Source organism: Amphibalanus amphitrite, unplaced genomic scaffold, assembly GCF_019059575.1.
Source record: "Amphibalanus amphitrite isolate SeventyFive unplaced genomic scaffold, NRLGWU_Aamphi_draft 001583F_arrow, whole genome shotgun sequence".
Taxonomy (NCBI): domain Eukaryota; kingdom Metazoa; phylum Arthropoda; class Thecostraca; order Balanomorpha; family Balanidae; genus Amphibalanus; species Amphibalanus amphitrite.
In genome coordinates this window covers 74882-101435 of record NW_024883076.1, presented here as the reverse complement: position 1 = coordinate 101435, position 26554 = coordinate 74882, and the positions used below count along the sequence as shown (strand labels likewise).

Genomic DNA, 26554 nt, shown 5'->3' with positions numbered 1-26554 from the left:
GGCATGTTCAAGCTCATAGATCCAGCGATCGGCTCGCATTCAGGCCTCGCACCCAGGATTGTCTGGAGTGTTTTTACACATCCGTACCGTACGAGTATGTCTAGCGATTACAGCGATAGAGCTGCTAAACCGATTGAAAAAAGTTCAAACCATCTCAGTAAATGGCTCACCAGCTGGTTTTGCTGCGATTGGGTTTAGATTCATCAGATTCCAAAGCGGGTGGGATCACGACACACGGCTTATCTTCACCGGTTTCACACATTCGACGCATTGTTTCCATTGACTTTGAAAACAGATCAGCTCATGAAGGTAGCATAAAACATGTACCTAACTTGTAAGCGTCTGAACAAAATGCGTGATTAGTAATTACCAGTAAATTAGGTTACCACAGCCCAATCCAGTCAGTCCCCAGATGTCGGCAGCTCTCACAGAGGAGATGTGGGCATCAAGCCCCTTTGACCTTCCCATTCTGACTCCCTCCAAAATATCCCGACTGATTCCCTCTGACGTCACTGGCACGAATTCCACCGCCATTGGGCAGGTGCCAATAACCGTCAGTTTCGCCATCATTGCGTCATGTGACATTATAGAACACAGACGACAGAACAGCCACGCCATCTGTAGCACCTCATGCCAACTGCTATCAGAAGTGTCAGCGACACAATCTACACATGAACTTCAAAGAGGCTAAACATTGTACTGCTGGTAATGATTGCTTACTGACGTACAGTTGCTCGCGATCCGCAACATTTCGAGTGTCAGTCATAATTGCTTCGATTATCAATAGCCAAGTCGGTAACCTATTAGTTTAATGATCGTTCCTAAACCAGACCACTGCCCAGCCCGACCAAGCATCCCTCCCAGTCGGCATCTTACCAGCAGTCCTCTTCAAAATCTCAGACGTTCTCGACAAACAGCTCTAGTATCGGTAAATGTATTTGCCTGTTACCCGATCAGCATAGGCGCCCCTTCAGACACCATAGTCTTCCTTCGTCTCAGTTCTGCTAGCGATGTTCACATACACACACGCATTGAAGCGACAGCCGGCGACCGACCTGCCACCTAGTGGTCCTCCTCGTAACCGTCCGGCAGGGCGTTCACGTGGCTGTTGTGGAACAGAGAGTGGTTGCCATCTCCCCACGGGAACTTCTGTGGACAGAGCGCCGGCCCGAGGCCACAGTCAGTGATCTTCACACAAATGGAGACTAACGGTTGTACATGAGAAGACACAGAAGACACACCAGGCACGCGGATCTATCACACACTGCATAACGGCGACGATTCAGTATTAATCCGTAATTCCAAGCGACATCAACTCAAGAAAGCATACCTTCCACTTCTCTCAATAGCGGCATTTCCATAACCCTCAAAAGTCACCCTTTCTGCCCTTACCAATGGCCAGAGTTTGAAGCACGCTGAAGGAGAAGCCTCATCTCCCCGTAGATTGCCCAGCCGGTCCTGCACTCACCTTGGTCCTCAGCCGGAGGTGTTCGTAGGCGACAAACTCGGGACGCTCGTGATGGTGGTGCGACAGGTAGGCGTTGGCCATGCACAGTCCGACGGCCGGCAGGGCTACCAGGAACGACAGTCGCTTCCACAGTGCGACACCGGCTGCGGGAGCAGGGAGGTGAGGCGGTCAGAACACGGACCCAAACAGGAGTAGACGAGGACAACGAATACATCAGCGAGACAGATACGGAACACGAAACCAAAGGGGATAATGAACATGAACAATGAACAAAACGCAAGTGGCGGATACGAACAAGCACCGCACGGACATAAAGACACAAAGAATCTACAAGAGCTGTAGCACGAATCTCTTCGTAATATCGTACGGGAAATCGCTGAAGTGGTTTCAAGAGCACTTCACGCTTTCAGCAAAAAGCCTCTGCCCGGTCAAAGATGATCTGACGTTAAACCTGTCAGCAGCAGGCCAGGGAAGAGCACCCTGTCGTTATTGTTTGCCGGTCAGCAGCTCTCGTTATCTCTTGGGCGGGTAGAAGAGAGTTGGATGATGACAGGGAGCAAACACAGCAAAATGACACTCCATAGTGGCACTCCATAGAGTGCAGAGACCGGTGCGGGCGGCGACACCTCCCCGGCCGTCCATTAGAAGAAGTAGGTACCAAAGAATCGCCAGTGCCACTCGCAACTGGATTAAAAAATGCAGCTCGAATTAATTCGATGATGATGGTAAGAATTATTTGGGGTTTTAGGGCGCCCGGACTGCGGTGGTCATCGGCGGCCATATTAACTCAGACTGACAGAACCGGAGCTCACGCCAAGCGGGCCGGTTGTGCGGGCACTACTCTAGCGTTTGAACTTTTTTCTAAGCCGCCGCCCATGATCAGACGACCAGGAGTGTCCACCCACTGACCCACGCGACAACAGAACCTTACGTTACACCTCCCAAGACAAAAATATGATGCAAGTCGCGACACTCCCTGCTAAGAAAAAGGAAAGCAAACAAAAACAAAGCTAAATACAATACTTGGCAAGTTAGGAAATTGTCATAAGAAGAGGCAAAGAAGTCAAGACTAAATGTAGCTTGACTGGCCGCTACACCATTCCCAAAGAAAATAGTGAGAAGGAGACTGTGATCCAGGGGTTAGTGGTAATAAGCACATGCAAAGCTTGCATTATTGAAGAGGGACCGAGCCTAGTCATAACCAGAGGAGTCAGATCCTCACCGAAAAGGGATACCGAGCTAAGCAAGCTTGTTGCTCTGTAAAAACTTTGATCGCATGATTCCCGATAAACGGTAGGATTTAGACAACAACGTTCCAGCAGTCCGATGCTATCTACCTATGCCAACTGGGCCATGGTTCGGTAGAGGAGAGACATTCCAAGCAATCACGAAAAATCGTCAGGGGTGGTACCAACATCATGCATTGAGTTTTTATTATCTGGGACCAATATTTCGTGCCTAAGTAAGCATCAGACAGACAAGGACTCAAGCTTCACATCCTTGGCTCACACAGTGAACACATACTGAAGATTGTATCAACAGTTGTGTCACACCTCAAGACAGGTCCATTACACATACCTACTTATCACAAATATGAGCCCACTTTAACTTCTATGTTCTGCCAAGTGACAACCCAAAAGTTCCTGATCAGACAGGTCAATATCAACATTAAAAAGCATGACAACAAATTCAATGAGCTGTGACAGCCAGGGTGACAAATCTGCACCATCCCATAGCAACTAGGCTAGAAATCTGCACCATTTTCATGGACATTGCTAAGCCAGCACAGAAGTTCAGCATAGAACCTTCTTCATAAGGATCCTGTCTGAGAATCATGAATGTAAGCTGAGTTAAAGGTAGTGTGCCACCTTTGAAAGATTTCCCATTTTATTTTTCCTAGGATAAGAAGCTTCTGTTTTTACCTAATATCGCAAAAAAAATCAAAAATGGGCCTGGAATAGTGCCTTTTTCGCCTAAAAGTTTATCGGTTTTTAGATATGTATAACAACTGTAGTGGGCTCACCTGCAAACAGGCGTCGGGCAACAATCGCGAATGCGGCGCACTTGTGACAATAAGCAAAGGTCATTATAGTGTTACGACCATACGACGTACGGGAATGAGTTATCAGCTGTCTAATCGTAGACAACACAATGTCGAGCCTTAAACTGTAAGCCCGTATTGGTATTGTTTGTTTTATTTGGCTGTCGAACATTATTTATGGTTTGAAATATGATTTTATGTAAAATAATTGATATGAAAAAGCCGTCTTATAAGTTATGACCCCATTTCACCACACGCAAGTGGCAGAAATGACAATGATCAGCTGACGCATTTTTCTTGGCCGAAGTCAGAGCGCGCGCGGCCCGACGCACCACGCGTATTTGGAAATTCCGACCTCGACGAGCATCAGAAGCCACCTAACAGGCGTGTTCGAAACCGCAGGAGATGATGATGAACGGGTTTATCGAAACTTGATTGGATGAGCATATCGGTAATAGCGATTTCAGTGTGTGCATTTATTGTTCATAGTGGTGTGAAATGTGGTTGGGGTACGACCGACAACCCGTCGGGGCGAATTTCGCACTGGGGTACTCAAAATTTGAAGAATTTAAGACGTTTCCATGAGTTTTGAAGGTATGGATAAGTTCTAAAAATCCGGTTCTCCTTATCTGGGCCATTAACTCCATACGGTCCAAGAAAGCTGGCACACTACCTTTAAGTGGTTGGGGCAGCCATAACCCAGAGTCCTGCCCCAAATCAGCAGCCCTATTCATTCTTCCAAAGGGGGCAGAGATCCACAGCAACTTGAATGGCCCTAACATAGCATACCATTTTATAACACCCCACATATATTCAACATACTAGCATTTTATTCAGTCAATGAAACGACAGTAGGTTTATATGTAGGAGGAGCACAGTTTGGCATTTTATATTTCACAATATGAGAAGTCCTTTATGACTTCTCATATCGATTCTTGAGACCAGTTCTTGTTCTCATACCAGTTCTTGAGATATTTGCACACGTTTTGCAGTAGGCTGCACATTTGTGGGTTTTTAAGTTGTAGGTTTTAGGTTTGTAGGTTGTAGGTTGGTAGGTTGTAGGTTTGGAGGTTGTAACTTGTAGGTTTGTCCATTATAGGTTTTAGGTTAGTAGGTTAAAGGTAAGGTTAGATCAGGCTAGTGCTTATGCTTTGTTCTGTAATACCTACTATTTGATGAAGACTTCTATAAGCAAAATTAGGGTGAATATCTCAAGAATTGACGAGTCTGGGGGCTTTTCAAAAAAGGTGGCAGCACCTGAGACGCCTGCTATAATAATACGGCCTTGAAGAAAACCAAGACGGCGGGAGGAGAGTGTGTTTCATAAGTATTTTTGTGTTTTTTATGGATATTCTGAGGTGGAATGTTTAGAAACCATTCCAAATGATGTCTTTTATCATTCAGTAGCATTTGAAAGCTACCTACCTAATTACCTACATCGCAGACACAAACGCTCTACGTCACGTCACATCCTTTCACCAATTTAAGTAAAAAAGTGACACCCACTAGGGTAAAAAGATCCATCCGGACAACATGAAGCAAGAATATCGAATGCCTGGCGACAATTTATTCAGCTTTTATCACAATTTTATCAGAATTTATTTGTGATTCAGATTGAGATTGGAGCGCTTGACGCGAAGCAATCTCACTTGTCATTTCCACGCGGATGTCACGTACCTTCATGATTTTCGTGGGCTTCGGCTCCAAGCCGCCTCGCAGAAGTTTGCAGGCCCCGTGAGATAATTCTGTGAATGGATGCCATTTTAAAATTAAAATGAAAGCCACGGACACGGACACTGCGGCGAAATGACCAACAGAGGAAAGCACGGTAGATGTCGCTACTGAAGTAACAATCAGCTGATATTTTCTTCAATTTATTTTCTTCAGCAGTTTGTAGCAATAAGATGGAAGCATTTTGCATTACTAAAAATTGAAATAAATCATGTGAAGTGGCTCACATAAATGAATAATGATGTTTTCTAAATCTACATTACTTGAAATTAAAATAAAAAGAACAGGGCTACTAAAATAAATCACGCTGACTCACACGTTGATTCGGCATGTCATTTAAGCTCAAAAATGGCTATTATTTTGATTATTGATATATATAATTGTTGAATGACGAAATTTTAACCAATATTGATCCAAAGAAGAGAGAATTTTATCTTTTTCAGCGTCTTTCATTGCAGTGATGCATCTCGGCATACGAAACTAAAACCCTGGACCCTAAAAACAGGATCTATCGTCCAGGGGCTCCGCCACAGGGGGGTACGCGGGGGTCCGGACCCCCTCAATAATTTACCTGGGGGGTACAGTACCCCCCAATATTCCGAATACCTATAAGCTTGTTTTCGCGTAAGAATGACTAAATCATTCACAGAATGTGTTGAATAATTTAGAATGTGCAGTGTTGACACACTGAAAGAAAAGTACACCTTGGTGGTATTTTTGGGTGATATTTGTAACCACTTAACACCACTTTCCAGACTATTTGTACCACCCTTAGCCGAAAATTCAGAGTTAAAAGATGACTAGGTGCATTTTTTACTCAACTTAGGTGTAATCCATCCAGTACTTTAGGGTTTTCTTGCAACTATGGTGTAATTTCAAGTTCTTATGTTTTTTACACCTCAGCTTATTGGTAGTAAAATTATTACCCAAGTGCATTTTTAATCCCATGCGGATAATAACCCAGCCAGCAATTCGCTTGGGCTGAACTGTGGCAAACATCGGGCAGCCTGGGCTTAGCTTGGGTTTGCCCACTTTGATCAAAACCAATGTATTTTTTACTAGGGCTAAGCTGGGGCATGCCGCAGCTATGCCCACGTGCGGATAGCAGTAGCTCAGCCCGACATCTGCCCACGCATCCAAAACAGGCTTAACTTGGGCGGAGCGCGGGCTGATTAAGCTGGCTGTGTCCTTCGGCTAACTGGAGTAAAGCCGGAGCTTAGCCATACTTGTTCGGCTGTTCGCGCATGCGCAGTTCTGCGCCAATCATGTGCAGCGTTTGTGACAGTCTGCGCGCTGTGCGACGAAACGACACACCGGTGTTGGGGCATTTGGTGGTTGATGTTTGGGCACGTGTGACAGCGCGAAGAAGGGATAGTGCTCTGCACTGCTCTTATCAAGTGGACTGGCATGGAGTTTTACGGTAGGTAAGTGTATTGAATGGTGCGTTTGATCGTATGTAAACGTCATGATTTTGACTGAGTTTTACGTCATCAAACATGAAGCTGAATAGCTGTTCAGCCTGGCGACTTATACCCTCACTCAGAAAAGCCGCATTCCGTGCCTTTATATCTTTGTGAAATACCAGCACTTCTGAACCAGGAAAATGAAATGCAAAACACAAATATTTATCTACTTATCACCGAGCACGCTCATTCTCTGTCCGCCTTGAAAATCGAATGAGCATTTTATACGGATCAATGAGAAGTGCTTTTACAGTATTAATGCAACAATAAGTTATTTTTAAAGCCTATGCAATGTAAATTAAACCAATTAATCTCTTTTTCAGGTACGTACCATCAGAGCAAATGGTTCCAAAAAAAAAAGAATAGTTATACAAACCAGGACCGGGTGGACGCCGCAGTCGCCCTCGCCAAGTGGTTTAGCGGAATTACTGCCTGCTTATAATTAAGTAGGTATACCTACATATACGGAAACTGCGCCGAAAGCTGACCGACCATCTACCTACTGCAGATGTGTGTGTGTGTGTGGAGGAGCCAGACGCCTACAAAGCTCTCATTCACCAGAATGAAGTTCCTTATAAACGATTGTTTGCTAATTGCTTTATGTCTTATGAGCGATTATGTACTTGCTGTCCTTACTTTATGCTTTCGGTTGGGTGTTCAACTAAGTATTATGAACGGGTAGGGAGGCTAGCGGGCCTTGTGATTGTTTTATAGTTTTGATGGCGCTTTTTCATGACTTATGCCATATTATTGCTGCAGTTTGCAGTCCACTGTTTCATACATTTGTGTTTCATTTGACGTGTCTGTAGTCGTTTGAAATATAATTCAATCAAAGTCAACCACTACTTTCCTTTCGCAATGCTCGATGACCGGTTAACAGAGCATATGAGTGACCGTAACAATTTTGAATATGCATTGTAACCGCACAACCTGCTGAAAGTGCATTGGCTGCTCCTTGCTACTTGATCCAGTGTGAAGCAAAATCAAGATGAAGTCAAGTCGAGACTTGAGAAAACAGGAGCCGTCACTCGAGCCGAACCCGAGCAAAGCCACAGCAATTTGCAATGTATAAACCCCATTCACTTCTATGGCTTAAGTCGGGATAGACAGGGCACACAGAGTGGGCTTGCCGGAGTTCAGCCCGCTCGGGCCCAGAGTAATCTCCATTATATAAATGGATTCACTGCTCAGGCTTAAATCGGGCTAACGCCAATCGTCGCTCAACTAGGGCTAAGCTACGGCTGTCCGGAGCTCGCAGAGCGGGCATACCTCCGGCAGAGCATGGGCTTTAGTCGGCGTTTTTGTGTCATACGCCGACTTAAGCCCAAGCCCTAGCCGACTTTAGCCCGACTTAAAATCTCGGGCAATCCGCACTTGAGCCTGCTTGGGCCCGGAGCAAAATTGCTGGCTGGGAAATGGCTAGTTGGTAGCATAAATTTACACTTGCGTGGTTCAGCTGATTATCGCAAAACCTAAATGGAGTAAATTTACACTGTGGACTTGATAAGCGAGGGATTTTTAGGTGTGGTTTTATGCTACATGGTTATTTCAGTCTTCAGTGTTGTATTTTTACAGCTCGGGGCGTTATTTTACTATGGTGTTCCACGTGGCCAATTTATACCGCCATTTTGTACCGCCATTTTACCGTTTGTGTCGAAACTTTGAACTGGATGGATACATGGTGAAGCGTGGGGTGGCGTGCAGGTGAAGCGTGCAGTGTCTACTGGACGACCAAGACCGCGGCAAGCAGTGAACAACAAAGGTAAGACTTAAAATGTATCTTTTGGCCAGGATATTGCCTTATATTAAAGGGACTATTCCACCTTTAACATGGGGTTTGAGTTGAGATAGCCAAGTTTGCGGCGAGGTTCAGAAACCACTATCTAGGTATCTAAGGTTGCAACCCCCGCGACCTCTTGGTGTTGAAGAAATTCGTTCCCTTCATTTGAAAATGGGCTTGTACAAGGCCCTATCTTCAACATAGAGCGACCGTTAGTGTGACGTCACCTCGTTTAGTCATTCTGATTTAAATGGGTTTGTTCGTTGAAAAATCGCTTAAAACTTGGTCTGAACTTTGTTGTGGTGCCTACAGAGTAAAAAGAATCAGATTTATGACAGTAATGTGGCCTGGGGAAGGAGGTAATTTTGGGCTGTGACGTCACATATTTGAAAGTTTGTGTTTGGAATATGGGAAGCCTAAGATGTTTAATGAAAAATAAATGCCAGAACCGTGTTCCTGGTCATCCAATCTATAAAGTCGGGCACAATTTAACTGGTTTTAACAACATTTTAGAAGGTGGGATAGTCCCTTTAACCCATTTTTGGTCACAGTGAAAGTGACTTGCTGGTCAGACTGACCATTATCAATTTACAGCCAAAAAATGTGATATAAATAGTTTTCCTTCTATTTTTCGCTGACAGCTGGGGTCTTTCTTACCACCTGGGGCCTCCTGTGAATAGCCGATGGTATCTGTGTCTGACCAGTGACCACTAGGGCCCCTCGGCCCTCTGACTCCTCAAAAGAGATGATGCCCTCTAGATCGGAGGCCTTTTGTAGGTAGGAGCCAGCCACACAGGAATTAAGTTAAAATCATGCTCAGCAGGTGGTCACCTGAGCTCGTTCGATGCGACACCAGAGTTTCCCGGCTCCTATAAGATCCCATTTTAGCGACGCTACTGGTGATTGCACGCTCTATATTTGCCTAATATTTGTTTTCCTTCCATTTCAGTTGTGGCACGATCTGACCCTGATTATGGGGACTCGTGAGGAGCCAGAAGAGCTAAAGGAAAAAGTTACGAACATCCAGCAAGTGTGTGAGCAGTATGCGGCCAACGTCCTCCCTGATACGCCAATCACCGACGGTGAGTTTCGATCACTTATCACGCGCACCGACGGGGGGCGGATTCTGCCCCCCCCCCCCCCCCCCTGAGGTTTTTCGCAAATAGCGGGAACGCGAAATTTGGTACGACTATTCTCTCATCAATTTTACACATGGTGTGCAAGTTTGAACCTCCTAACTTTTTTTAAGGTCAGGTCACCAGGTCACTTTGAATGACCCAGCCTCAAGTCACTTTTTTGCAATTTTGTCACCGTGCCAGAGCTACAGTAGATGTCGGAGGCCTTTGAAAGTCGCAGGATGTTATAAGGTCATTAGTAGCTACAATTTTTTTATCTCATAATTTTGATATCGATGACCTAAGGTCAAGGTCAATTTCTCGACCTCCCCATTATTAGTCAATGGGGGAAAAATCAACTCCCTGTTTTTACCACTAAAACGGGTCGGAATGGCCCCATAAACCATACATGACCTCATATACGATCAACCTTCACTACCTTGAGGTCTGTTTTGCAGTTGGGCAGCTGTAAGGTCATGTGACGTCATCAAAGGTCACCAGCGGTTTTTTGACAATAACTCCGTACAGGAACAAGATACAGCCGCGCGGATGGTCTCATTGTGCTCAGCTCGTCAAGGCGCATCGAATGATATGCATGATGACCTCGAGCTCACGTGACCTGAGGTCAACCTTTGACCTTGACCTTTTGAGGTCAACATATATATCATTCGATGCGGATTGACGAGAGGATCACGATGCTGCCCTTAGTTTGTTCCTATATTGACTAGTTCGAAAGTTATTCGAGAAAAACTCTCTCTATACCTAGCGCCGCTATTTTGACTTTTTTGACCCCTGTGACGTCATCTTTGACCTGACCTGAAAATGACCTTAGTAAAAATTGTAGACCTTGTCCGTGCGTATCCCTTGCCGCTTACCTCTTGTCGCTATCTTGCTTCGTTCTCGAGATCTCAGGGGGGGGGGCAGTCATCCGCCCCCCCCCCCCGTCGGTACGAAGTTGGCGCAGACCCCCGTCGGTGCGCGGGTTATGGTATTGTGATCGTGAGAGGGCGCTATTTTTTTTTTTTACATTTTCAGATGTAGCAGGCCAATCTACGCGCCCCCCCCCGTCCAATTTGTAATCTGTGCTGATAGCTCCTCGGACCGCAAGGCATGCGCCAATCTGATCGATGATTTTTCTCAGAATGTCCGAGGACCGACGAATATCTGTTGACTGTTTATACAACTGTGGGCTTTGATTTCTGGTAGCCACAGCTATAAGGTCTATTGTAAATAATCATTGAGTTTTATTCACGATCGATGGCAACACAAGTCAAATTCCTAAAACCAGACGTTTCGGCCACAGGGTGCCTTCGTCAGTGGATACTAGTGATTAATTAACCCTCGCCCGCACATGGGGGGGGGGGGGGGGTGTGGTTGCCACCCCCCCAGGTAGTCTTTCTGCTCTGCACTCAACATTTTTAGAGGTAGAGGGCTGATTTTTCGTATGGCTGCTCCTCTATCCTTTCTTGATGTCCACTGAAAATTTGAAGTTTCTGTGACTTTTGGTTTCGGAGATATGACCTTGTTTTCAGGTCATGTCATGACCCAAATGGCTAATTCTCAACATCTTGCGTTTGCCATGGGCCTTGTGAGCTTTTGACACCCTGATTTCGGCCTTTTTTGCCAGTATTACCTCCCACCTATCATGGAACATGTTGTTCGACGATGTACAGGGGTCAAGGTCAGGGTCAAGGTCAACCTAGGTCATCTAAGATAATTGCGTTTTAGGCAAGCGGAATTTACTTTTTGTGAATTTTTTTGACTGCATTTTTGGTAAAAGCTTCTCAGATCATGATTTCATGTAATATGGACCCAAAAACAATCGGTGCACACATCAGTATACACACAGACACACACAGACATACAAACACATATAATTGACCTTGACCTAACTTGACCTGAAATGACCTCAGCAGCAAAATTCTGGTCGGGTAGTGTGACAAAGAGGTTTTAGCTGGCTTGGCACCAGAAAACACCATCGTCATCGGCATTTGATAAGCAGCGCACTTGATATCCAACGGTGACCCAAAACAGCAACATTTTTTAGTTTGACCTGACCTGGAAGGTCAATGACTGACCTGAGAAGGTAAAACTGGGTATCGTTGGATTCGTCTCTTCCCAAAGAATCTTTTTGGTCTTTACCGCTAAGCTCTATCTCCAACAGGAACGAAATGGCGCGGGGGGGGGGGGTGGCAACCACCCCCCATGTGCGTTCTAGGATGGGAAAATGGCATGTGCGGGCGAGGGTTAAATTAAAAACACAGTATCAAAAACAATCGGTATAAATCGTTTGAAGTCGACACATCGGGCACAGGTTTCGAAATGCATTCTTTGATTCAACCGAGAACGGCATTCATCACGCTATTGTTCTTGTCGCGTTCTTTTGATATGCTGAAAATTAAATTATATAATGAATGTACCTACAGGTCACAATGTCAATGTCGGAACGTTTAATTCGCTCGCCTTTTCTCAGAGTCTTTCAAAGTTCGCCAATCACCTTTCGTTTAGAAATCGTTTAAGATTTTTTTCCTAGTGCCAACATTGCAGCCGCTTTTGCCCAGGTGAAGAATCCAGGTTTTTCGTTCACTGTATCTTGGAAACAGATGTGAGCTGCTTCCAGAGCTTTTCTCACCGATTTTGACATGCCTTTTTCAATGACATGAGCACTATTCCAGTTTGGTAAATTTTGACATTTTTCGATATGAAGGACGAGTGCGTTCGATCTATTGTGGTTCCGAACATCGCGTTTGTGACTCGACACACGACTGAAGGAACACAAACGCGATGTCCGGAACCACAATAGATCGAACGCACTCGTCCTTCATATCGAAAAATGTGACTCGACACACGATTGAAGGAACACAAACGCGATGTCCGGAACCACAATAGATCGAACGCACTCGTCCTTCATATCGAAAAATGTCAAAATTTACCAAACTGGAACTGGAAAATTTGTAATGTTCGTGAGCTTTCCAAACTTTTCTCATATCATCCATTTTCGTGATCCAGACTCGGAAATGGGTTCAGCTTTTCAAAATTGGGGGCGAAGAAGCTCACTCTATTCACGGAACTGCTGCAAACTTGTTTGTTGAAAAAGTGTCATTTTTTCAACAAGAAGTTTTGAAATATATTACAAATAACGTTGTGGGGCAGGTTAGTGTACGCACTGCCTGGGGGCACATTCGTGCATATTTTTTTAGTTTTTGCGATTTATGACTTTATCTGTAATAGGTTTCACTATAATGACGCTCGCCTGACTCAGTCTCGGCTGCTTGCGACGTCGTGACGAGTAGTTCACGCGAACTTGGCGAGGTCACGGAGGCCGGCACATTCTTGTTGGCCACCCCATTCTGTCTACATATGTTGTGCAATGCATTCTTGTCGAAAGGAATCAAGTGAAATGACCCCCTGCCAATTTCCTTTGGTAAATTTCTGGTAATGCCCGGTAATTTCTCGAACTTTGCACTTGCAGGATGCACGGAAGTGCCCCGTCCCTTGCACGAATGTGCCCCATAGGTGGGGCAGTTTCGTGCAAACGTTCAGCTAAAAGTCATTTTTTTCTAATAGAAGCAATAATTTTAGAGGATAACTTTTAAAGAGGAAAAATATCATGCAATAGTTCCTTTCCATACTATAATCAACAATTTTGCCATTGCACTAACCAAAGAAAAGATATATGGATTTATCTATTTTTTGCACGAATGTGCCCCACTCTCCCCTACTTTCTCATCCTACCTACGTATAACGCACATGGGGGAACGGTCAACGGTGGTTGCGGAATGCGGGGTCATTGGTTACTTTATGTCCCTCTTTACAGACAAGTTACCAGCGTTGGCATTGTGGCCTTTCTCTGGTCCCGGCGAAATTAGTACACTATGTTTATTCATGACTTGAAGATGCGTAATTATAATTAAAACTTTATGTGATTTATCATTTTGATTCTATCCGTATACAAATATCTGAGATGTATCTTTACTCAATAGTAAAAGTAATGTTACGTATTGCATCCTGAACCGGTGAATACATGCAGACAATTTATATCTCACTCAGTTGCACCACGGAAGGGCAGCGAGCCGCGCTCCTGACGGGTCCCGAAGGGCTGAGGCTTCAACGGGAGTAACCATACAATAATGTTTATTCTCCTGGCTCCGCTGTGTCGGGAAATCATTGTTAATTTATTTTCCTCTTCACAGGTGACGAACTGGTGGCGCTACCCGCCTACGGGCGCGGGGCGACGCTGGACGATCTGAAGAACGAGCAGAGCTCCGTGAGTGTTCAGTCGTCCCGCCTCAACGTTCAGAGAGCGAGTTCGAGCTGCCACAGTCGAAGGTCGGTGAAGTTGCCACAATCCTTGCAACTCATGCCGTGTTTTATCTTCCGTTCTGTTGACCATGCAAGTGCCTCTTCGAGGTGCTCTACAAGAAGGCCCTAAACATCTATTTCACTAAGTAAAGCATCGTAGAAGATAGTGTGCTCCCTGGCTGAGTAGAGTGCAAGATGCGCGTGCGAGAGTACTGGCAATTGCGGTACGCCACTCTTGTCATGTCGGCAGCTCAGATCTAGCACAGACCCACAGACGAAGAGTGTATACTGTATACTGCGTGGTCTGCGTGCGTTTCATGTTTCAAAGTTTTTCATGTTTAAGCGCCAAGAGTACAAAGTACAGGGTGGCGCACGGAAAACCCCCGAATTGAAACTTTAATACCTTCCATGATTATTAACCAAATTTGATGATATTTTCACACAATGTACATACGTAGATACACGTTTGGGATGATATTCATCCAAGTTTTAGACAAATGCATTCACGCTCAGCTGAGTTGTGCACCTTAACGTGACCACTATCGTTTTTCAGTACTTTCTCGAGGCGCTCGCGGTACGCCAGCGCTGCTTTCTAGCGCATCTCGACGGTGATCTCTGCGAAGGCGGCTCTGAGCCGACCGTGTAACTCCGGAATGTTCGCTGTCTGCGTCAAGTATGCCTACGACTTCACAAACCCCCACATGAAAAAATCACACGCGGGGTGAGGTCGGGCTAGCGCAGTGGCCAGGGCAAATTGGGCGAGTGCGGTGGCCAGGGCAGTTTGGGCGAAGCCCAACCTCACCCCGCGCGTGAATTTTTTCATGTGGGGGTCTGTGAAGTCGTATGCATACTTGACGCAGACGGCGAACATTCCGAAGTTACACGGTCGGCTCAGAGCCGCCTTCGCAGAGATCACCGTCGAGATGCGCTAGAAAGCAGCGCTGGCGTACCGCGAGCGCCTCGAGAAAGTACTGAAAAACGATAGGAGTCACGTCGAGGTGCACAGCACAACTGAGCTGAACGTGAATGGATTTATCTAAAACTTGGAAGAATGTCTTCCCAAACGTGTATCACATTGTATGAAAATATTCAATTTGGCTAACTATGCTGGAAGCTAACTGGGCTAACTATCCCTTAGCCAATTCAAGTTTCAAATCGGGTATTTTACGTGCGCACTGCGCAACCCCATGTACATAGAACAAAGTGATTGGGTGGTTTGTTTGTGATCAAAGTGTCTGTGATATAACGTAATCAAACTCATCGAGATCGAAGCCAGTGATTGTACTGTGATTGAACTATGATCAATACATGATATGTGTTAAACATGATATTTCTTAATTACTATTTGCATTATTAGCAGTCACGTTTTATTGCACCGACTGGCAGACATCACTGTTTTATTTATTGTACATAATTTCGGATCCCTCGTACCGCGCGTTCACAATGCGTATCCTGCCCATAGCGTATCTGACATCTCATGGTTACACGATACTATCCGAAATGGTCATCGCATGCCATCCGTTTGACTTCATCATGAATTTTGGTTCAAAGTATGTATAAGCAGACGATATACCATTACATTGCAGCCTAGACATAGAAATACACCAGAGGGTAAACTGAAACAGTAGCGTATATTTAACTCGGGGTAATTTTACTCCAAGCCTTTCAGTCATAGAATTATCTTTTTGAGTTTTTGTTTCAACGTGAATTATAATGTGATTTATTTTTACTCCTTCAACTTTTTTTTACTCTGGTGTATTTATGCTATTTACTTTTTTTACACTCAGAAGCAGGGGGTGAAATCCGATTTGATATTATTACACTGGGAGTGCAATATTACTCTCGTAAATCGCATGCTTTATTCGCCTTTACTCCCCTACACCGGGGGTGTAAAATAATTCCTTAGGGTTGGACTTTTAGGCACCGTACTTTTACTCCAGAGTGGGTGTATTTTTAAGCTCATGGGAGTTATTTGACAACACCCGGTGGTAAAAATAGTCGCTAATCGCCCATGTTAAAGCAGTTTACACGGGGGAGTAGAATGATCACTTAGGGTTGGAGATTTAGGCACCGTAAAATTATTCCAATTTTGGGTGTACTTTTCTTTCAGTGCAGTCGCAAAGCTAAGGAATTTAAGATCTAGAAGTGTAGGGATCCCTTAAAATGTGACACACGAAGCACTCAACTCTCGCCGACCTATATGTAGGTACGGAAGTGTCATTATTCTACCATTTTGTTATTAAAATGAATGCGTTTAAGATTGCTATAGGATTAGCTCAGCATGCTAGAATTCGCGGCTATAATTTCGTGAGAGAGGTCCAGCTTGCAGGACACCTCCATAGACACAATACCCGCCCCAAAAGAGCTTCAAATCGATCTGAGAATCCTTTTTCCATGTGAGGTGAACCGATAGTGTTGGGGGAAGGGGGTTAAGCCGGTCTTTCAAGCACCGTACTAGTCTAAGCAGCCTCACACCGTTCTGAGGTAATCTGCAATAATCTGCACAGGACTCTGAATGCAGGTCGGTAGAGATACGTCTACAAATCACAACTCTTACAGGATCCCCTGCATAACCTGACCTTTGATTCAATTGCAGCATTTTGATATCCATTTTCAGGTCAAGCTAGGTCACTCTCTGATCACAGAGACTGAATGTCAGTCTCTAAGGACTCCATACTGCTATATGTATGAGGGCAGGGCTTTCAAATCCCTTCAACGACTCCTAAAGCCCTGCGCTTTCCTTAAATACGGCCTTGGAGGATCCGGCACTGGCCTAAGAGCCAGGGGCGCACCCAGGATTTTCCAGGGGAGGGGGCCCGGGCTCAAAGGGACCTCCGTGTTCCGCTTGCCAGGGGGCCTTTTCTCTATCGAGGGGGCCTCCAAATGGCTTACTTTTTGACGGCCTCTGTATGTTTGGTGACGTTCTTAGCGTTATTAGTAAAGCTTAACCCTCACCCTGGCAGGGGGTCGATGCGACCCCCCCTAAGGTTTTTCAAAGATAGCGTAAAATTGGCGGCGCGCAACGCCGCTAAATTTGGCACAACCTATGGGGCAACCTTTTTTCATGTGATCTGCAAATTTCAGGTCCGGTCGACCTTGGGTCAGGCCACCATGTCAGAAAAACGGGTACAAGGTTATGGTCAAATTTAATTTTTTATGTACCTGTCCAACGCACAGTTTTGGACTGATTTCCTTCAAACTTTCAGGATGTGCTAAGTTCACCGAGCTGTATAATATGTAGTTCGTTTTTTATGTCACTGACCTGAGGTCAGTTAGGGGTCATTACGTCGTAATGTTAAGCCTATGGGAAAATATTCAAATAACTCCTATTCGGAAAATATAGAGATGTCCGCTTCGTTGTATCCCTTTTGTTCTTTGATACCACAGTACTTAACATAATGTCACTCGGTGTTTCTTTGTTTGGTGTACTTATCTAAGGTTCAGGTCAAATGAGGTCAACTCAGGTCAAATGACGTTTGTGCCGATAACTTGTCACATAATAGAACAGGTTTCAAAATGGTATCATTCTGTTCCTCTTGAACAGCTGAGTCGAATGATATGCAACATTAAGCATTTCAACCATTCCTAAGACTTAAGTTTTACTTAAGTTGTGCACTTAAGTACACTTTAATACCTACACTTTTAAGTACACTTAAGCAAACAAAAAAAGTATATCATTCGACACGCCTTGACGTGCTGAGTTCACTGGTGCTTTTGTTTTGCTCTATCTTAACCCGCGCCGGGCCGGGGGGTGTTTGAACACCCCCCCCCCGGCGGCTTTTCGCAGCTCCGCGCCGCCGTTTTTAACACACCTGTTCGTGCATCTTTTCCGCACATGCTGTGAAAATTTCAGACCCAGGTCTCTCAAGGTCAGGTCAGAAACAAATTAGAATGTTCGTCATGGCTACACCGACCGCACGATTGCCTTGAAACTTTCAGCGATTGATGAGAGTAACAGTGTATCTCGTGTATCCTATAAAAGCGTGTATAAAAACCTATTAAACGTGTATCTCGGAATTTCGATATCGGTGACCTAAGGTCAGGTCAATTTTGCGGCCTCTCTATTATAATTCAATGGGAGAAAATTGAAAGGCGTCTGTTTTGCACGAACGCCATTCTAGACACTCTCAAACATCGGGATGTAGGTAAAATGGACACACTGAACCCGAAAATTGCACCTGTGACCCGTAGTGTGACCCCTCGTTCTGAGATGTCCCCGAGGTCATCTCAGGTCACGAATAGTATCTAACAGTTTTTTGCTAATAACTTCTGATAGAGGCATGATAGAGCGATGAAAACGCCTTAGATGTGTTCGGCTCGACGATGCGGATCGACTGATATGCAACATGACCTTTTCCGGTCAGGTCCTGAGGTCAAATTTTTAAGTTGACTTTTCAAGGTCAACTTATAGTTCATTCGACGCGTTTTGACAAGAGGAACACGATTCTGGCAAAAGTAATGTCGTGGCTTTTTTGAGTCAGAAGTTATTGCCGAAAAACACTGTTCGTAAAAAACGGCTATTTTTGGAGTTTTTGCCCTCTGGAGGCTAAACCGTTGACCTGAGGTCAAATCTGAGGACATATTGGCGAAAGAGCGTCAAAAGAGCTATCGAATGCGCTTTTCCGCGGCGCTGTAGCTCTATCGGTTCCCGAGTTAGCCGTTGGCAGTTTCCAAAATGTTGAAATAGCCAACATTTTACCTTTGGTGACCTCTGGTAACCTGACCTTTGACCTGACCCAAAAAATGACTGAAGTGTTTTCGTACTTATTTTGGACGCTCTTTTGAATGCCGCTTACCGCGTGTCGCTACGTGACCCAGGAGCCGAGTTAGAAGGGGGGTTTTCAGACACCCCCCCCGGCCCGGCGCGGAAGTCGCGGAGCACCTGCCCGGCGCGGGTTAATTAGATCAAAAGTTATCAGCGAAAACTTTTGACCTGTTTTAGCAAATTTTTTACAATTATACCTCCCAAAAACCCCTAAATATTGACCTAGAGCAACCAAATTTGCACAGGGACGAGGATTTTAAGAGGGCCACCTACCTACCAAATTTGGTATTTCTAGGTGCCATAGGATCCAATCGCGAGGGGGGTCGCATCGACCCCCCCCCCTCTGCCAGGCCGCGTTATGAAAAATGCCCTGCCAGGGCGAGGCGCTGCCCGGATAGGACCTCTTGTGAAGAGGGGCCTCCTATCCAGAGATGGCCTCTTTCCCAGAGACGGTCTCCTTCCAGAGGGGATCCAGAGAGAGTCCTGCCAGAAGGGGCCTCTTGTGCAGAGGGAGCCTTCCATCAGGAGAGGGCATAAAGGGTCTCGTTCAAGAGGCCAGAGGGGCCTCCTGACTCCTGCCCAGAAAGGGCCCCTGTGCAGAGGAAGCCTCGGGGTCTCCTGCCCATAAAGGAGCTCCTGCCAGATGGGGCCTCCTGGCTCCTGCCTAGATAGGGCCCTCTGTGCAGAAGGGAGCGTCCCATCCAGAAGGGGCCTCCTAAGCATAAAAGGTCCTCTGCCAGAGGGGACTCCTGCCCATAAAGGGTCTCCTGCCAGAGGGGGCCTCCTGGCTCCTGCCCACAAAGGGCCTCCTGTGCAGAGGGAGTCTCGGGGCCTCCTGCCCATATAGGATCTCCTGCCAGAGGGGGCCTCCTGGCTCCTACCCAGATAGGACATTTTGTGCAGAGGGGGCCTCCTGACTGCTGCCAAGATATGTCCTCTTATGCAGAGAGAGACTCCCATCCAGAGAGGGCCTCCTGCCCAGAAAGGGTCTCCTGCAAGAGGCCAGAGGGGCCCCCTGACTCCGGCCCAGAAAGGGCCCCTAAGTAGAGGAAACCTCTGGGCCTCCTGCCCAGTATAAGATTTCCTGCCAGAGGGGGCCTCCTGCCCAGTATAAGATTTCCTGCCAGAGGGGGCCTCCTGGCTCCCACCCAGATAGGGCCATCTGTGCAGAAGGGAGCCTCCCATGCAGAAGGGGCCTACTAAGCAGAAAAGGTGTCCTGCCAGAGGGGCCTCCTGCCTATAAAGGCTTTCCTGCCAGAGGGGGCCTCCTGCTCCTGTCCAGAAAGGGCCTCATGTGAAGAGCGAGCCTCGGGGGCCTCCTGCTCATGAATGATCTCCTGCCAGAGGGGGCCTCTTGATTCCTGCCCAGATAGGGCCTCTTGTGAGAGGTGCCTCAAATCCAGAAGGGGCCTCCTGTGCATAAAAGGTCCCCTGCCAGACGGGGCCTCCTGCCCATCAAGGGTCGCTTACCAGAGGGGGCCTCCTGTGCAGAGGGAGCCTCGGGGGCCTCCTGCCCATGAAGGATCTCCTGCCAGAGGGGGCCTCTTGATTCCTGCCCAGATAGGGCCTCCTGTGAGAAGGTGCCTCACATCCAGAAGGGGCCTCCTGCCCATCAAGGGTCGCCTACCAGAGGGGGCCTCCTGGCCTCTGCCCAGATAGTGCATCTTGTGCAGAATTATAGTAGGTTAGGCAGGAAAGTCAAGTGTAAAAGTACCCTAAGCGGTGCTCAGGGGGCCTCCTAATTATGACCGAGCGGGGGGGGGGGGGGCGGGCCCCAAGGCCCCCCCTTGGGTGCGCCACTGCTAAGAGCCTACGTAGATATCTGAGCGCCTATGAAGGTCCCTGAATTCCCAAGCGCATGCCAGTCACTGAGAGCCTAATGCTCTGTCTGATGGCTTACACCGCCCTTGGAGTGCGCAACAGTGGCCTCCATTCTTCAAAAACGTTGATTTGAGAGGCCGCCATGTCGGTGTCAATGGGCTCCGCTTCTCGGTTTTCGATTCCTTGTGCAAATTGAACCTTGGGTTTTCAGTTTAAAGCAAAATTATCCCGAAAAAAAAAATACTAAGTTTTCTTTGAGCTCTAGAAAAGCGGCAAGCTTTCATCATCTTCGGGAGCTGCAGGGCGGGGGAGGATGAATTCGCCCAAAATGCCCACCCTGGATCCGCCAGCGAGGTTTTGTGTTTTGAGTCGGACCCCCCCAATCCCAAAACCGTGGCGGAGCCCCTGCTATCGTCTGAGCTTGCTGAGCAGCACTGTTACTGACGGCATGAAAGGCTTGAAAAAGTAAAAGGACCTCGGCGTCGTCATGTTGATCAATATCTACCCGAAGTTACGCCTGCGGACAGCAACTGCCGTTGCGAAATCATAACAGATGCTGCAGCTTCATTACCATCGAATGCCACCCTCTCCCTGCTATACGTCTATACAAGACCATGGTCGGACTTTTTCTTGAGAATGAGAGCTTAATATGGGAACCTTTGGCAGAATATTCCAGGCGAGACCACAGTAAACTGGAACAAGCCCAGCCCGCAGGCAACAGAGACTAGACTCGCCAGATTACCCAGAATCTATATGGTTCCGATGAAGTCATTTAACCGACATCAGACATCTTCAGTACCCCACCTACTACGCCTCCTCCGCCTCCCTTCCCTGTACTACAGATGACACTTAGGCGATATGATCACCGTCTTCCAGCTGCTGCACGGCGAGATGGCAGTCGAGCCAGTACGGTTCCTGAACAAGAGCACTTTCAACCAAACGAGAGGCCACCAGTGAAAACTGGCACAACCCTCAGCGAATGCCCTGACACGGAAAGACGGCCTTAGCACAAGAGCCATCAATGACTGAATCACCCTGCCATCAACAGTAGTGCTCGCCAAATTGTTTATCCACTTCAAAGCCCGACCCGACTGGACCGACACTGGACGTCCAGCGTCGGTCGAACAAGACGCACGACTACGAGGTTGTACCTATTATATTGACATGGATTCATATTTTGCACTCATCACTCATCAGTCACAAATTTACATAAAAACATCCTAAACAATGACATTTCGGCAACCGTGGATTGCGCATATTGCACATTTGACATTAAGCATTCATATCAACGATTAAAATTTCTAGGCAATCACCATCATGCACATCAATAGTTACATCATTAGGGACACTGCAGCCTGTACATAACATGGTATCACACAAGTCAACGTAGGCTTTATGAATAGGAGGTAGAATCCACCCAAAACGTGGTCTTTACGAATGGTGCCTACTCTAGCCCGTAAAACACATTTTCTCTCAATATCTATCACATGCAAGCAAAAACAAACGTAAAGTGAGATGACAAAGAACGAAAACGTGTACGCTTCTCAAATATAAACAACAATAAAAACCACCACCAGCGCCGTTTAGCACTAACAGAATGGTGTCCTCATTTACAACGCCATGGGCATAAGTGTCCTGTTTATGTCACTGCCTACTAATCGAAATTCGTCATCAAAGCCAACATTGTCCAAACATACGGATATCTTGGCGCTGGTGGCCACACATTCCGTCCCTTGTCTAACACCATCTAACCACAGTGGCTTCTACTCGCCAGCCGGCGGCTCAGATAGTACAAGTTTTCCTCGTGCACAGTGGTCTTGCAACGGCCAGCAAAAGCGGGTGGTGAACCTTTTCATCGGAAAATGAAAAAGAAAACATCGGCCGATCGAACCATACACCAACAAATCCTCACAAAAGACACACGGTGTCTCACAACACGTCACAAACTGTGTCGCAGGCACCACACATGCAGACTTCGATGGTCGGGTCACAGTCAGTTCTCCACACTAAACCCTCGTCACACGATTACCGCACCCGGTCAGAGACGCAGCCGGGGCAGCACCAGGCCAGCGCGGCCGTCCAGTTTATAAAAGGCGTGCTTGTCTCCCCTGGTGGGTCCAATATTGAGGATCAGCACTGGCCTGTCGAGTTCGACAGCCTGCAGCACGTGTCGGTATGCCGAGTAGACGTGCAGTGACGAGCCGACCACCAGCAGCGCGTCGGCGTCAGCCACCGCCTGACGAACTGAATCCACACGGGCCCGCGGCACGCTGTCACCGAAGAACACGATGTCGGGCATTAGGAGTCCGCCGCAGTCGGGGCAGGGCGGCACGACAAACCGGCTCACCTGGTCCTGTGGGCACGGGGGGGGGATCAAGGAGGGGTCAGTCACAATCGACGCACCGGTTAGCCTGACAGATTCGTCAGAGAAAAGTTATTAGAAATGACGGCATATTACGCTATCATTTGAATATCATACGAGTTTGATTACTTTCAAACCTTTTCTTACATGCCATCGATCCAACACGTTTTCATCATCTCCGCAAAATATCTCAAGAATGCCTAGTGGCTTCACACAATGTAGATTTTAGTTGCTCTACACGATTACTCCGATCCCATATCTCACCATCCGGTCCCGCTAAAACTAACAACGGGCCCAGCCTGACTATGTAGTCATACTCACCTGGCTCAGTTCGACCTCACTGACCAGTGACCAGCCTCCCACAATCTCACCCGGTCCAGTTCGACATCTCACATCCCCACCTGGTCCAGTTCGACGCCCCACATTCATTCACAGTCCAGTTAGACGACCCACATTCTCACCTGGTCCAGTCCCTCATTCTCACCTGGTCCAGTTTGACGTCCCAGATTCTCACCTTGTTCAGTTCGACGTCCCAGATTCTCACCTGGTTCACTTCGACGTCCCAGATTCTCACATGGCTTAGTTCGACGTCTCACACTCTCATCTGGTCCAGTTCGACATCCCAGATTCTTACATGGCTTAGGTCGACGTCCAGCATCCCCACCCGGTCTAGTTCGACGTCCCACATTCTCACCTGGTCTAGTTCAACGTCCCACATTCTCACCTGGTCCAGTTCGACGTCACCGTCAGGTCGGAGAGCGGCGGGCGCCTCGGCGGCGAACTGGGGGTTGGCGCGCTCCAGCACCCGCTGCAGCTGATGGCGCGACTGGGTGAAGTCGCAGCCCAGACAGCGGACCCGGTGTGACGAGCCGTGCAGCTCAGTCACCTCCCCGCCGGCCGCCGCCGTGTGCAGGCCGTCCACGTTCTGCGTGACCAGGGAGGAGCACCGGCCACGCCGCTGCCACTCGGCCAGAGCGTGGTGCGCGGCGTTCGGCTGCACGGAGGAGAAGCGCGGCCAGCCGGCGAAGTTGCGCGCCCAGTAGCGGCGCCGCACCGGCTCCGACGAGACAAACTCCTGGTAGGTGATGGGTCGGTGGCCGCGGCGCGCGTACAGCCCCACCTCGGCGGAACGGTAATCGGGCACGCCACTCTCTGTCGATATCCCGGCGCCTGTGATCACTGCTAGGCGCGGAAAGCGGCGCAGCACACGCTCAAACTCCGCCAACTCTGTTGTAGAGGTGTCCTGGTGGCGCGGTACAAATGTGATTGCTTCTGCTGCAGCAGCATTGGTTGCAGCAGAATGCCTTCTGAGCAGAGATGTGACACAGTAGTTTCTTAGATGCTGCAACTGGATATTCAAGCAGTTTCCAGTTCTGGTGCTCCAGTGGATGCCTTTCAGACTGGCACACATCATACCACAATTATTCCATGCCATCATTATTCTTCCCTCCTATAGAACAAGGGCAAACATGGCATATTAGCTGATGGCGAGAACACCTTGAGAGCTTAAATGTTGCATAAGTGACAGTTCATTTCTGACATCACAGCCTGGGCTGATGACACCTCTGTCAGCTTTCCTTTATATAGGTAGCAAAGTTATGTAAGACATAGGGTTCTGGCCGGGAATAATACCTAGTCAATGATTTCAGAAATGCTCAGTCACTTAGTTACTACATGACTGATATAAATGCTTTTGTTAGGTTATTCTAATTCAAGTTCAATGGCTTGACAACTGAAATACTGTTTGTGTGACACAAACTATGAGACATTAGTGTGGTGCACTGCATGCATAAGACAGCATAATTCATATTCAAAGCATTTTTAAGATTTAGAGAGAATTTGGAGAAGCCTGACAAGTGACATGACAGCATTAATTTTCACATTTCTAGATCAGCTAACACTGATTTAAATAATCATATGGCATGGTTTCATATTTCACCAATGAACAGTGATTCTGATTCACAAAAAGTCTGATAATTTGTCTCTGATTGAATGAGGGCCTGAATCACAGAGCTATGAATTTGCAAAGAGTTCAAAAGAATACTGACTTAAATATTTACAAAACATACCTACAACTTCTGTCAAACATTGATATGCTGATGCTGATGCTGATGACGTGGTCACACTGACACCTTTGCACGGGTCTAGCCCTATAAACACAGGTTGGGTGGGAGGGCATTATGTAGTAGGATAAGCTTAGGTTGTTGGTTAAGCCCTTTCCTCATCATCCGCCTCTGTCACCAGTTTTCTCCTCAGCCTCCAGAGCTGGTATGGTCCATCCTTGTTCTGCTCCATCTCTTTTCTGTCATCGTCAAAGAGGAATGCTTTCATATACCAATACTATTACTGCCAATTTCGTATGTAAGGATATTTGACTATTCCTACCCTTGTTCAAATCCCTCTTTTTTCTTCAGTTTTAAAAGAGCGAAAAAGAGGGAAATGATCCTACCCTTCCATAGAAAGGTACCTACTTAAGTCACGGAAATGTCCAAATTTCGAAAATTGAAGTGTTCTGGCTTTCCGCTTTGGCTCAGTATCAGTGTACGAGTAGGCCTTAAATCGCATGTTACTCTTCATCCGTATTCTTTACTTAGCTGTAGCATAAGCAGCTCTGCTTTTTTCATCGAAGACCCGTAAAATTAGATGTTCTTATTGCTGAAGCGTGAGTCAAGTCAGGACGGAACGCATCAACATTCATATGACAAATGACAATTGATAAATGTAAAATATCTATCCCAGATTTTTACTAATAAGTAATAACCATATAAACTTATATAACCGTTACATTGACATGGGCTTGCATAACCGACTTGTGTACACAAAATATGGAGGATTTATTTTGAAGCTACTGCGCCAGTCAGATCTTGAAACACTACTGCCAAATCCTCTAACTCCCAAAATTACTTTCGTAAGAAAGAGAAATGGCCAAACTAAAATATAGTGAAAAAAGATAAAACGCTCTCAATTTATAATTTTCTTTTTCATTTTTTCAATTCTTCGTCTTCTTCACTCTTAACTTTCAGGAAATAATATTTTTAACTTAAAAGCTTCGCATTTGTTCCTTGTTGTTTTAGGGAAACTTTTCCAGGGTAAAATAAACCTTCATTTCACAAATATTTTCTGCTAGAAAATATCAAGGTTTGCCTTATGTTGATCCTACATAAAAATAAATGCATTACGATGATGTCATAGACTGCTAACCTTACATTTTATTGAATTTAGTTCATGAAATCAAATATGAGTTCGTTTTACAATTTTTGCGTCCTAAGTACTTAAAAATTGACCCTTCAACGCTTTGTGAAAATATTGGCCCAAATTTGGCTAAATTGTTTCTGGCCTAAGAAACGAAAAAGGCAATCAATCATTTGTTTTGTGATGTCATCAAAGCCTTGTCAAAATATATTTTATCCATTTTTCAGTGTGGTTTGCCTTGATACAATTTAATTGTTATCATCTGCAATCAGTTGGTTTGCTTCTGCAGGTGGGTCTATTGATATAGGTCTACTGAAAAGTCTACTAATATGTACCTGTTTTTTTTATTTGTAATTGAAATACATGAAAATTAAGTATTATTTGGGTGATTTAACTGTCAATTATTTCATTGGTTTGTTGTGTGGCAGTCTGGCCCATCACACCACAGTTCAGTTTTTTTCTTCAAATTTGTCATCCACATCACTTATTCACTTATTCCAATTCAGTGATGCTG

At 46.3% G+C, this 26554-nt stretch overlaps 2 protein-coding genes and 1 long non-coding RNA gene across 4 annotated transcripts; 1 reads left to right on the top strand and 2 right to left on the bottom strand.

The window, feature by feature from the left end:
• Positions 1-920: 920 nt before the first annotated feature.
• LOC122373990 (cytochrome c oxidase subunit 6A, mitochondrial-like) lies at positions 921-5428 on the bottom strand. The gene is made up of 3 exons (XM_043352480.1): positions 5187-5428; positions 1469-1611; positions 921-1149 (listed from the first exon to the last, which is right to left on the bottom strand). The coding sequence occupies exons 1-3, from the start codon at positions 5269-5271 to the stop codon at positions 1063-1065; spliced, it is 315 nt and encodes a 104-aa protein (XP_043208415.1). The 5' UTR covers positions 5272-5428; the 3' UTR covers positions 921-1062.
• Positions 5429-8224: 2796 nt separating this feature from the next.
• On the top strand, positions 8225-14464 carry LOC122373989. The gene is made up of 3 exons (XR_006255136.1): positions 8225-8465; positions 9433-9565; positions 13792-14464. It is a non-coding gene; the product is annotated as an uncharacterized LOC122373989 (long non-coding RNA).
• A 7160-nt stretch (positions 14465-21624) lies between these two features.
• On the bottom strand, positions 21625-25662 carry LOC122373987 (NAD-dependent protein deacylase Sirt4-like). 2 transcript variants are annotated; one of them, XM_043352476.1, is made up of 3 exons: positions 25634-25662; positions 23573-24298; positions 21625-22839 (listed from the first exon to the last, which is right to left on the bottom strand). In XM_043352476.1, the coding sequence occupies exons 1-3, from the start codon at positions 25649-25651 to the stop codon at positions 22525-22527; spliced, it is 1059 nt and encodes a 352-aa protein (XP_043208411.1). In that variant the 5' UTR covers positions 25652-25662; the 3' UTR covers positions 21625-22524. The 2 variants fall into 2 exon arrangements, with proteins under 2 accessions (XP_043208411.1, XP_043208412.1); XM_043352477.1 differs by having other exon boundaries at positions 25623-25655.
• Between the last annotated feature and the right edge of the window lie 892 nt (positions 25663-26554).